Source organism: Archocentrus centrarchus, chromosome 4 (genome assembly GCF_007364275.1).
Source record: "Archocentrus centrarchus isolate MPI-CPG fArcCen1 chromosome 4, fArcCen1, whole genome shotgun sequence".
Classification (NCBI taxonomy): domain Eukaryota; kingdom Metazoa; phylum Chordata; class Actinopteri; order Cichliformes; family Cichlidae; genus Archocentrus; species Archocentrus centrarchus.
In genome coordinates, this window is record NC_044349.1 from 31,960,422 (window position 1) to 31,972,576 (window position 12,155).

Here is a 12,155-nt window from a genome sequence, read left to right on the forward strand (position 1 = left end):
TACCGCTGAGACACCTGGAGATCTATTGGAGGAGCACATCCCTGTGGAATCTGAGTCTGAAAGCATGAACGTAGGAGAGAGGAGGAAAATGAGATTTTGCTGTCTGCTGAGGAGCCCCAACTTGGCGAAGCACAGCAGATGCTTCAGACAAACAACTCAAGGGGAAGAGTGTCAACCAGACTTCCAGCCTCCACTGAGGAGATCTACAAGGGAGAGGCGACCTCGCCAGATGCTGACCTACTCTTCCCTTGGTCAGCCAACTTATCAGCCATGTTTGGTTGTTGGCTCCATAGGAGTACAGCCAATATTTCACATGTGCCAGTACCCACAATCTTACTGGTATTCAGTCCAACCCACTCACACCATGCCTGTCACATACTCACCAATTAATCATTCTATCTACTGTTGTTAAGGTCGAGAAAGACATCTGACAGGTTTTGTTCATGTGATACTGTTATAAATTTGTAATGTGTGTTTATATGTATCATATAGGAGTTGAAACCTGGTTCAAAAGGTAAAAGGAATTTGGACTATTAACAGCAAGTTTCGGGAGCCACTTTTGTTTGTTGGGGAGCGTGTGCCACACCCAAAATGTGTGGCCACTTTTGTGTTAATCTGTTAATTTCATTTATTTAATTTGCTTACCTGTGATTTCCAGCAACAAAGACTCAAAATATTTTTGGGAAACATGACCAATATTTGTGCTGATTTATTGTGCAACATGGACTATACAGAAGGCCAGTAAAATTGGAGCAACACCTCAGGTGGAACTGTTGATTCCAGGGAAGATGCTTTAGGGGGTGAATTTCCGCCCGCTAAACAGATGCAATCTGGAAGGCAAACCGAGTGCACTGCGTCTTCATTGCTCCTGAATGTTACCTGTATTTGCAGGTTAGTATTTGGTTAAAAAAATGATACCACTGTCTATGATTTGGAGAAAAGGTTATTCTGCATGCTAAGTTTGTAAAGTTAGTGCATAGTTTTGCACTCGCGAGCAGCAGTTTGGAGACCCGCAGAAGCCTCAGCCAGAGGACAGGCTCTGCAGGCCGCTAGCAAATACGTCATGGTAACGTTGCGGTATTGTGGGTCGTATGCACCAAGTTTTGTCTTGCAGGAGTGTCACTGCAGGTTTATTTGCTTTACATGATGGATATTTGTACTCCCGCACACCTTACTGTTTAGAATACAGATGTACGTTAAGATGTTTTGGCACTTAAGTAAAGTTAAGTTTGAATGAGTGTATGAGTGTTTCACATGTTATACAGGACTATTTTATTTTCACAATGCTGTTAAGCATGTGTGATTAATTGCTTAGTTTCAGTATCCAGAACAGATACAGTGTCTACCGTAAATTGGAACAGCTAAAAGCATTGTTTTAAATACCGTTGAGAATGACTGTAAGGTGCACTATAGACATGTAGTAGCTTTTCATTGCTTATGCAAGGGCAACTGTGTACTGTTATTCCACCTGCACAGAGAGGTTGTACATTGGAGATAGTGGAGTGTTGATGTGTGAACACATCTACTTCTATGCTTATAACTGTTGGAAATATGGACATATGTGAGTTGTAAAGACACTGGAACTGAAAGAAAGTAATGCATACATGAATGTTGTTAATGTTTATGGAAATCTGAATAAGATGCAATCTGGAAGGCAAACCGAGCACACTGCGTCTTCATTGCTCCTGAATGTTACCTGTATTTGCAGGGAAATCATTTTTGTTATGGTGGCACCACCCTTGGGGCCCGTAACACCTGCTTGCAGCCCTGTTTCAAAAAGGAAATGTCTGACAAGTTAATGTCATGTGGTTAGCCGTCATGCAACATTTTCCAGCACTCAAGAAATCATAATCCCAGTACTCAAAATATAATGCAATATTTTATTGTCCATTCATAATACAAAACTTTAACACCAAGTTCAACAAGATAAGAAAAAGAAAATCTTATCTCCATAGTACTGTTAGGTATCCATACATCTTCCATACATTATTCCTGCTATGTGATCAACTGAGATGACACAGAAAATAGAAAACAAAATATATAAATGAAGTAAATCTAATCAATTGAACTGAAATCATAAAATGTAATGGATGTTTTACCTGAATTTAAAAATCTGCCAAAGAAAATTAGCATAGCCATCTTAATTTCCTCCATTCTTTTTTGTTTTTTTTTGTTTGTTTGTTTTCTAACTTGTACTTAAGCAGCAATCATTCTACAGATTTATATTCCTTCAAATAAGCATTTCTATGTGGTTTTGGTATTTGTGACATTTTCTATTTGCCCATTTTTTAAATGTTGTTCATTTATAGTCCTTCACTTTTATATAGTCATCAAAAAATTATATTGGCACTAATCTGGGTTTGCCCCCATAAATAAATGTATGTATTTGTATTAAAAATGTATTTAGAAAAAACATCTTTACATTACAGTACAATTTTTTGATTATCTTACTCAAAATAAGGGAACCCTGAAAGACAAATAATGTACCTTTTCAGGTCAAGTACATTTTTATTATTATTATTATTATTATTGATTCAGATCCAGACTTGTTGCAAACACTTAGGTTCCAATACTATAAATTTTCTTTACTTTTGTTCTCTTCCTTATTCTTATCTTTATTGGTTGCTCTTAGTGTTGCAGCTTCAACAGGAACTCTTCTATTTCTCTGTTACCATTTCTTGCGCTGATCTTCTTTAGCTGTTTGATGCTGTGTTCATGATAGAATGATTGGTGTGGTATCGCTGCTGTCTTCATGAGATATTCTGTTGACTTTTTGGTATCTTTTCGACTGAAATATAAATATTTTGCATAAGAGTTGTAAAGCAGCTGTTGCTCTTCACAATCCAGATCACTTTCTAGCAGTTCCTTATATATCTGCTCACCTTTATCTTGCTCATTCGCCTTTACGTATATGTCTGCAAGAATTATTTTGATTTTAAGTGAAGAATGCGGGTAAAGAGAAATCACTTCCTTACAGAGACTGATGGCTCTGTCCGTCGTGCTGTGCTTCAGCTGACTGCCCTCCTGCAAATAGATCTTCCACCTGTAGGAGTTTGCAGCACTCCACTTTAGGTATCGTTCATTTGGATGTCTTTCCAGAGCTTCTTCTACCAAATCAGTAGCTTCATCTGCAGATAAATACATTCTGTAAAGCCTTAGTATTGGTCTAATACCACTGTAGCTGCTTACTGGCTTTTTTAAAACCCTCCTGGCCAATGCACGTATTTCATGTTCAGGTTTTGTTCCTTTTTGAGCACGTGTCTTGAGGTAAAGAGCAGCAAGGTGCAAGTTCTCTGGATCATGTTCTGTGGCAATTCTCATTTTTTCCATGATAGTATGGTCCAGGTCTTTACCCTCAGGCTTACCATTCACTAATGTTAACACATAGCTGGTCTGCCACTCCACCATATCTGGCTGCATCCTGATGGCTTTTTGGAAGTATTCTTTAGCTTCCTCCCTTTTGCCTTTGCCAAACTTCATGAGAGTCCAGGCTTTTTCCGCATAGACCTCTGGATGCAGTTCATCCTGGGATGGAGATGGGCATTCATCCATCAGGGCACTGATCTTTGATAGGTAATCCTGACTCTGTGCTTGTTCTTTCTGATGGTGGTGCAGCCAAGCCAGGTTCCCGTAGTTCACCACCAACCAGGGACCCTGATCTGATACCGTGTTTCTCATCTGGCAGAAGGCCTCTGTGGCCCTGCTGAAGAAACGGAAGGCGTCTTCAATAAAGCCAAGCGTGTAGTGGAGAAACCCCTGCAAGTTGTATATGTGTCCCAGCCAGCTGTATCCCTCCTTGGTGCCAATGTCTTCTAGATGGTCCTTGAGACGGTAAAGATTGGACTTGATGGGGTTCAGATCCCAGTTGAAATGGCACTGCAGAGCCTCCAGCTTGGATTCTAGTGTTAATTGACTCTGAGCAGAACTTATGGGAGTTAAAAATGACAAAAAGACATCTATTTTAGGTGATTATTTATATATATATATATATATATATATATATATATATATATATATATATATATATATATATATATGTATATAAAACATTTTTAAAAAGTGAGACATAGACAAGAAGCTACCCACCTCATCTTGCATGTGTGTTTGATGAACTCAATAGCGTTCTAAATATCTCTGGTTTCCTTTCTTTTTGTACCCTGTTTCTTTGGGTGTGCCACCATAAAAATCAGTAATGTTCAACTTCTGTGCTGTTGTAAATAATGTAACTTAGAGGGCGGGGTTTGGGCTCAGTAGACTATTATTTCTCAGGAAAAGAAACCACAGCACAAAGAAACATCCATGTGTTTGTTTTAATGAAAGAGGATAAGAAATAATTCATTTTGACTTATACTCAAAGGCCTGGTCAGGAAATTGAAGTGCTGATGGCACACTTTTTAAAGTTTTTGGGATGAAGTAAAATATATATGATCATCAAAAGGCTAAAATAAAAATAAAGTCATACATGTTTGAAGTTTAAGTTAAATTACTCTTTAAATTATGTTGTAAACTCATTCGATTCAGCGTCCAGTTTAAAAAATACTGGCGGCTGCCAGTGCTACCCCTCACCCTCCAGGCAGTAAAATTTTAGGGACATAAATAGAAATTAAATGTAAACATCAAATAAACAATTAAAAAAACTGAATATTCCTTAAGAATGATTGTGTTCTTACCTGCATTATCATGTCACTTAAAATGATCAAGCAGTGGTTTTTCTGTTACTGTTTCTTTCATATCTTTCACCAGGTGCTCACGATTTTAACTAGACTGTTGATTGTAAATGGCACATTTTTTAGTGTATACATTACATAAACATGTACTTCTAACCCTATGAGTTGGAAGTATATATGAGTATTGTTATTTTATTAAGCCTAAAAAAAAACTTCACTTCTGGTGACCCTGCTGGATGAGTTTCAGACCCACCCAGTCACAGTTTTTCATTGACAAAACGAAGTAACCTTCACAATATTTTAAATGTCGCAACAGCCACAAATACTCATCAATATTAAAAAGAAGAGGAAAAAAATTCCTCACCTTCAGGGTCAATCTGAAACACCTATGCCACTAGAAGCAATTTTTTTTTTTACATTTATTAAGCCTTAATGGATGAATCAATAATGGATGAATCACAATGTATTCTTACCTGCACTGTCATGAGAGTATACATGACCAAACAGCAATTACACTTCATTATCTATTATTTGTCAAAGGTCTACTGAACGCATTAATTCTCCTTATTTGTAACTGGGAACTGTCATGACCGGGGAGGAGACGGGCGAGGAAGGGCAAACACGAAGGACTCCAGAGACATACATAACTCAAAAGGTTTATTAAAGATGGGGGGAAAAGAACACAAAAACCTTTCAGAAGGGAGACGAAGGGAAACCACAGGGAGCACAGGAACACACGGGCACACAACGTCAACGACGCGACCAAGAACAGATGGAAACTGAGGGCTTAAATACACACTGGGTAATCAGAGCAAGAGAAAACAGCAGGGAACAACAGGTGAGGCAAATGAAACTAATTACACAGGGGAGGCAAAGCTAAACACAAAGCACAGGGAAATCACACTGGCAAAATAAAACAGGAAGTGATAAACCAAGGAACACGCAGACGAGTCACAACACTGGGAACATGACATCAAACATACTGGGAGGACAAACTCAGGAAATAAACTATAAACATAAAATGCTGGGCAAATGGCCCAGGACATGACAGGAACAAATAATAACTAAATTAACACATTTAAATATATGCACCATTTGAATCAGTCCTTTGAACCTCATCATTATTTTGACCAGCAAAACTGACACAACATTCCAGGCCATGTTCACAGCAAACAATAAAAAAATCTAAATCAAACAATAAGCATGGAATATATTTTAAAACTCCTGCTACCAAATCATGCACTGGCATGAAAATCCATAGAGTTATAGCAACCTGACAGCAGATGGTTTTGTTTGCCATCAGCTGCAGCAAGAACAGCAAGATTTCCACTGACCCCCCAGGACGGGTCAGAAATACAGATTTCAACACTTTCTCACCAACAAATAGGTGAGCATCAGTGCTGTGAGTCACTGAGTCAGTGCTGATGGTGATAAATTGACTTCAATCTCGTGAAAAATTGAGAAAAATAAGGATCACTCAATGACAATGGGTGTTTGCTGATTTCACCATCCATCCATCCTGTGGTGGCAGAACCCTAAGTACAGAAGCCCAGTGCTCCCTCTCCTCAGCCACCTCCTCCAGCTCATCCGGCGGGACCCCAAGGCATTCCCAGGCCAGCCAAGAGATATAATCTCTCCAGCGTGTGCTGGGTCTGCTCCCCGTAGTGGTCCGAGGATCTTCCAGGAATGGTGATACTATTTTCTGGAGAATTGGTTGGTCAGCATGCACTGATTTCATACCTGTTGATCTCTAATCTGCAGAGCATACGGGCTATTTACCCTTGTAAATAATGAATCACCTTCATATTACAGAAAACCTGGATAAGCGTCATGCAGGCCTCAGGTCAGCTTAATATCCTCTATTTTTATTTTTACAGCACATTTTGAGTGTAATATAGATTCTCTGCTGGGTGAATAGGTTTCAAATGTGCAAGCTGGTAAGCAGTACCACTGACTGAAGTGCCCCATTGTCACGGAAACATACAAATGTTGTACTCCAATCTACTGCTGAGTCTCTTTCACACTGCTGGAACTGCAGCTGCTGGAACACAGAATACTGTTGGGTGTTATTTTTTACTCTAGGAACAAAAGAATAATGCTTAAGGGTGAACTGCTGGTAAATAAGATAAATTGGTTAATGAGTAGTGGCTGAAGCAAATAAATAATAAATAATTAGATAGAGAGCTCTCTGGCTCTCTGGGCTCTTGCCCGTTGACCTTGGGGACTTCGTCTGGGGTCCTCCTCCTCTGGGGTGTGCGTGCAGTTGCCATTGGGATGTGTGGTCTCAGGTCTTCTGTGCTCCTGGTGGGCCGTGGATGACCCGGGTCCACTGGGTCTTTCCCTGCCTACCTCTGGATCCCGAGGGGGGTGGTTGCGGCTTCTTGCCGTCATTATTGAGTATGTTCCATGACAGAGGAACACACACACATTACTACAAACTACAGCATGACTGTATGTGTGTGTGTATCTGTATATGCATGTGTGTATATATATATATATATATATGAATGTGTATGTATGTGTAGCCTTTATCTTCTATTTTTTTTCCTGCCCCCCCCCCACCCTTTTTTTTTCCTCTTTCACTTTTTTCTTTCTGCTCTCCATCTCTCTTCTTCTTTCCCTGCCTGACAGATCTGGCAAGAATAAATAAAATAAAAATACAATTAACAAGAATAGCCTATAGAAAACTTATAGAGCACTTCTTGTAAAAGCAAATATGTTTGGTGAAATAACGCCTTCGGATTATCATTCCGATTGCGAAAACTGCCAGGCATGACAGGTCAAAAAAAAAAAAAAAAATTAGATAGAGAGCAGAGAGCAGAGCGATAGTGGACCTGTAGATGTCAGGCTGACTTTCATGGCCTTCGAGAGATATGTTATCTATGAGAGATATCTTATTAATGGGCTATAGGCTTACCTCATCCTTGAAGGTATTGCCAAATTATGTACAATTAGGTGTAGAGGAGGGTGAGTAAATGTCACCGCGCCCTGTCACCAAGCAGGATATAACTGCCTTGTCATGATTAGGGAAATGTGAGGGCAGGAATGCATGTACTTCTTTTACAGAGCTTTTATCTCTGATGTAAAAAGTCTGTAGCATATGGAGCCACCACTGGACAGACCAATGAGGGAAGGCCAGGTCTGATAGGGCTTGTAGATAGTGGTGGTATAAAGTATTGTGTTAAGCCTAGGATTTTTGCTCTTCTCGGGGAGGAGCTGCTTTTATGGCCTGTGAGCCCATGTACATGTGAAAATCTTCTGATTCTTTAATAAATGTTATTAAATGTTTTAAATGTGAACTAAAGTGATGGCTTCCTTCACAAAAAAAAAAAAGAACACTCCTAACAACACACACCACGGGTCATTCTAATTAACTGCACTTTGATCTACTGACAAACTAAAGTGATTTCCATGCAGCCCTTATCAGACACTGGACAGTGACCTTTAATATTTAAATGGATCCAGATTAAAGTTTCACAGCTCTAATGTGCAGCCATAAAAATAACTAGCAGGCCTGGGAGTGCACTCTGGAATAACTTAAAGCTCAAGCTAAGGAAAAACATGAAAACTAGATATAAACAATAAACAAATTAAGAACCAAACAACATCAAATAATAAACAGTTCTTCATGGCATAGATTCAACAAAGTGCTGCAAACATTCCTCAGGGATTGTAGACCATATTAAAATGATAGCATCACACAGCGTCTGCGGAGTTGTTGGATGCTTATCAGAGATGCAAATGATGGCTGGCAACATTATTCAGATGGGTTGTTACATTTAAACAATGGTCAACTGGTGCCAAGGAGCCCAAAATGTACCAAGAAAATATTCCCCTACACCATCATACAGTACCAGCAGCAGCAGCCTGAACTGTTGATACAAGGTTGAAGGGATCCACATCTCATTGTTTACACCAAATTCTGATCCTACCATCAGAATGTCAGTAATCAAGACTCAGATTTACAACTGTAGCCCAACGGCAGTAAATTCATTAAGTATTTATAACTAAAAGAGGGCATTAAAGACCTAACCTCTGGGCTCTGAGACCAGCCCTGCAGGTTGAGGAAGGCAGAGAACGCTCTGCATGACAGACTTCTAGTGACAAATTGCTTGGTAGCCTCCTGGGGCTGGGGTCCTGGGGCGACCTTCTGGTGATGTCTGTGTGCCTGTCCTGGTTGATGGTGGTGGGGGCTTGGATGGTGCTGCCTTCGGTCCTGGGGTGTGGGCGGGGTGCTTGGGGGGGTGGTGCCGGCCCTCGGTCGGTTGGCTGGTCTTCCCTGTATGGCTTGGGGGCTGGGGTCTGGGGCCCCGGCACTGGGGCCGCGCCGGCTCCCGGTGGGCCCCCCCTGGCGCGGGGGGGGCCTCTGCTGTCCCGGCCGCGCCGCCGGGTGGGGTGGGTTGGCCTGACGTCGGGATGTCCGGTCTACGCTTTTGGGGCCCTGGGGTGCCTGCATTGCAGGGGGGTGGGGTGGGGGATGGGGCCGCGGTGGGGTGGTTGGGGGGGACTGGGCACTGCATTTCCATGCCCAGGCCAGTATGTCCTGTCGCCTGTTTGTGTCTATTGTTGAGTGAATGGGCATCTAGGAGGAGCGGGCCGCCCTCTGCGGTGGGGGCGAGGGCGCCAACCTCGGGTGCTGCAGTGCTCCGGGATGCTGTCACCGCGGCCCCGGGCTCACCTCCCCCTGCCCTGTGCTGGGGTGTGGGAGGTCGGGGTGCCTATTGAGCCAGCGGCCAGCTGGCTCTCTTCTTCCAGGATTTTTCCTGGTCATATGCCCCCCCCCCCCCTCCCCCTCCCCCTCCCCATACACAAACACACACACACACACACACAGAATACACATCACTCACAGATGTAGGATGGAGAGGCCACGTGGAGAGCTGCACCACCACTTGCCTCTCCGTTTTAATTGCACTTTAGTCATTATAACTCACAACACATACACACTTACACCCTGATACACATAGGACCTTTGGGGCAGGCATGTTACTCAGAGGTTGATGAGATGGGCCGCTGAGGTGGCCCCACTCGGATCCTCGTCACTGTCTGTCTCCAAATTTTATTTGCACTTTAGACATGGAGGGTTTTGGGGGGGCAGTGTGGGCAAGCGCTGACGACCAACAGTTGGCGCTTGTGGCATAACTGTCCCCTCAATTTTAACTGCACCCTATACACCTCATTCACTCACAAACATTAACACATAGACCTACAAGTTGGGGAGGAGGAGGGGTGGATGGGTCATCTTACACCCCGATTTCTTGCGTCTCGCCCGGGGTAGGGGTCGGGTGGTTCCTTGGGGACCGGGCTGGTGGCGTCCTGGGGTCGCTGTTGGCCCTGGGGTGGTTTCCACTTGCCCCGCCTGCAGAGGGTGGGTAGCTATGGATGAATGTGTGTCTTTGTGTATTTGTCACCGTCTCCGTGAGTATGGGTGGGTGAGTGAATGTGTATGTATGGCATATCTGTGTGTGGGTAAGTATGTATGGGCATGTATGAGTATCTGTGTATAAATGTGTACACGGGTGTCTGGGTGTGTTTGTATGTATGGCTGGACCTGGGTCTGGGCCTTGTGCCTTGCCTCCTGGCCGCTCCTTGCTGGTTGCCTCCTCCCCCCTACCCCCCTGGGATGGGGGTGCCTCGGGGTTCCTGGGTGGGGCTGGGTGTTCTGGCGTGGGTACTGGCCTGCCCCCCTTGGGGGTGCGGTGCGGGGCTGCGTTGGCTTCTTCGGCGTGGGGGGGGGCTCTGTGGAGGGTCGGGCGGTCCTTGGGTGCCGTGGGCCCGGGAGCCCTGCCGCCGGCCAGTGCAGGGGGCTGGCCGCTGGGGGGGGGCTGGCTTCTCATCGCCTTGGGTTCCCTGGAGCCCTCGCTCCTCGACTGGGGGGGCTCCGTCTGAGACCACCCTCTCCCGTCTGCTGGGGTAGGTGTGCGGTTGTCTTTGGACTGAGTGGCCGGGGGTCTTCCTGGCCCTTGGTGGGCTGCTGGTGGCCTGGGGTTCTGGGGGCTTTCCGTACCTGCCTCTGGCTTCTGATGGGTGGAGCTGCAGCGTTTTGCCCTCATTGGTAAGTACGTTCCATGACACAGACACAAACATGACACAGACACAAACGCCCACTCAATCACAACTCAACAAAATTGTTGGTGTGCGTAACATGCTTTGTTAGTTTTGTTTTTCACACACAAATTTATTTTTGCAAGTATTGATAGTATTTTTTTTTATATGTTAAAGTGATGAAGTATCTGATTAATAGACTTGTGCTCTTTCCCCTTTTTTTTTTTTTGCTCCCTTTCTCTCTCCCTTTTTCTTCTCTTTATTTTCCTCTTCTTCAGCCTGTCAGCTCTGGCTGTTACATAGTATGTGGAAAAATAACTCAGATAAATAAAATAAAGGGTTAAAACAACAACAAGAAGAGCCTATTGAGAACCTATAGAGCTCATCTTGAAATAGCAAATATGTTTGGCACAACAACGCATTCAGATCACAGTTCTGCTTGCAAGATCTACCAGACATGACAGGCTAAAAAAAAAGAAAAAAAAAAAAAAAAAAAAAAAAAAAAAAAAAAAAAAAAAAAAAAAATTGCTTTATGTCAAACTGACTGATTGTTTCGAGTTTTTATTGAATCTGCAGCTAAGCTGCTAAAAAGTTAAATAACATGGTAAACTGGCTTTCTTTCAGTTCTCATTTTTTTTAGTCATTGGTGTGGCGTAAAACAGGATGTTGATCACATTTCTATTTCATGAGAAATAGAAATGTTATGCCAGACTACAGCTGACTTCAGTCGCAAACGGTTAAAAAATACATGGCAGAGTCCAAAGGAAAGGTAACTTGAATAACAACCAGTAGATGGCATCAATGCACCAGTGCAGCGTCTATTCTGCCTATTTAGAAAAAAGAAGGAAATGAACTCGGTGACGTATTTTGCTCTGCGACAAAAACATTGTGTATGTAGTAGTTAAAAGATAATTTGCTGGATTTCGCTGGGTACTGCACAGGTTAAATGGTACTGCAAGACTTCCTGTCGACTCCATAAGAAGTGATGTCCATATGTGAGCAGAAGAGAGGCGGCTGGAGCAGTTTAAAGCCTCGCACAGTCACATGGCAGTTTGCTGTGGTGAGCTGAACCTGGTGACTGTTTGTGCACAGTGCCTTTGATTCACAAGTCTCGCTTTGCTCCGGCGAGCATGTGAGAGCCAGCCGTGTGTTTGGTGGTGTGGAGCAGCGCATGTCCTGGTTGCAGAAGGTAGAGGAGAGCAGACCGGAGGGCGTGAGCTGTGTGCCAGCTGCTGCCGGTGTCCGGGATGGAGACCTGGACCCCCAATCCCCGAGCTAAGCCCTTCATTCCCCGCCAGCAGAGGAGTCTGTATCTCACCTGGAAATACAAACTGATCAACAAGAGAACAATTCGCCGGTCCTGTCAGGTCAGTAATGAAACGGAGCTAAAGAGCGGTGTTGCTGCTATGTTCATTCCTCATCCTCGCGTTATTTTGTATTTAA

The 12,155-nt window shown here is 43.4% G+C and overlaps 2 protein-coding genes across 3 annotated transcripts in view; one reads left to right on the forward strand and one right to left on the reverse strand.

The window, feature by feature from the left end:
- Positions 1–2,628: 2,628 nt before the first annotated feature.
- On the reverse strand, positions 2,629–4,091 carry LOC115779621 (interferon-induced protein with tetratricopeptide repeats 5-like). Its single transcript, XM_030728386.1, has 2 exons — positions 4,087–4,091; positions 2,629–3,925 (listed from the first exon to the last, which is right to left on the reverse strand). Exons 1-2 carry the CDS (start codon positions 4,089–4,091, stop codon positions 2,629–2,631), a joined length of 1,302 nt encoding a protein of 433 aa, XP_030584246.1.
- Positions 4,092–11,579: 7,488 nt separating this feature from the next.
- pomgnt1 (protein O-linked mannose N-acetylglucosaminyltransferase 1 (beta 1,2-)) overlaps positions 11,580–12,155 on the forward strand; it is a 28,922-nt gene continuing 28,346 nt past the window's right edge. For both annotated transcript variants that reach the window (XM_030727753.1, XM_030727754.1), the window contains exon 1: positions 11,580–12,079. In XM_030727753.1, the coding sequence (XP_030583613.1) occupies positions 11,960–12,079 (120 nt within the window). In that variant the 5' untranslated portion in view covers positions 11,580–11,959. The remainder of the gene's footprint in view (positions 12,080–12,155) is intronic.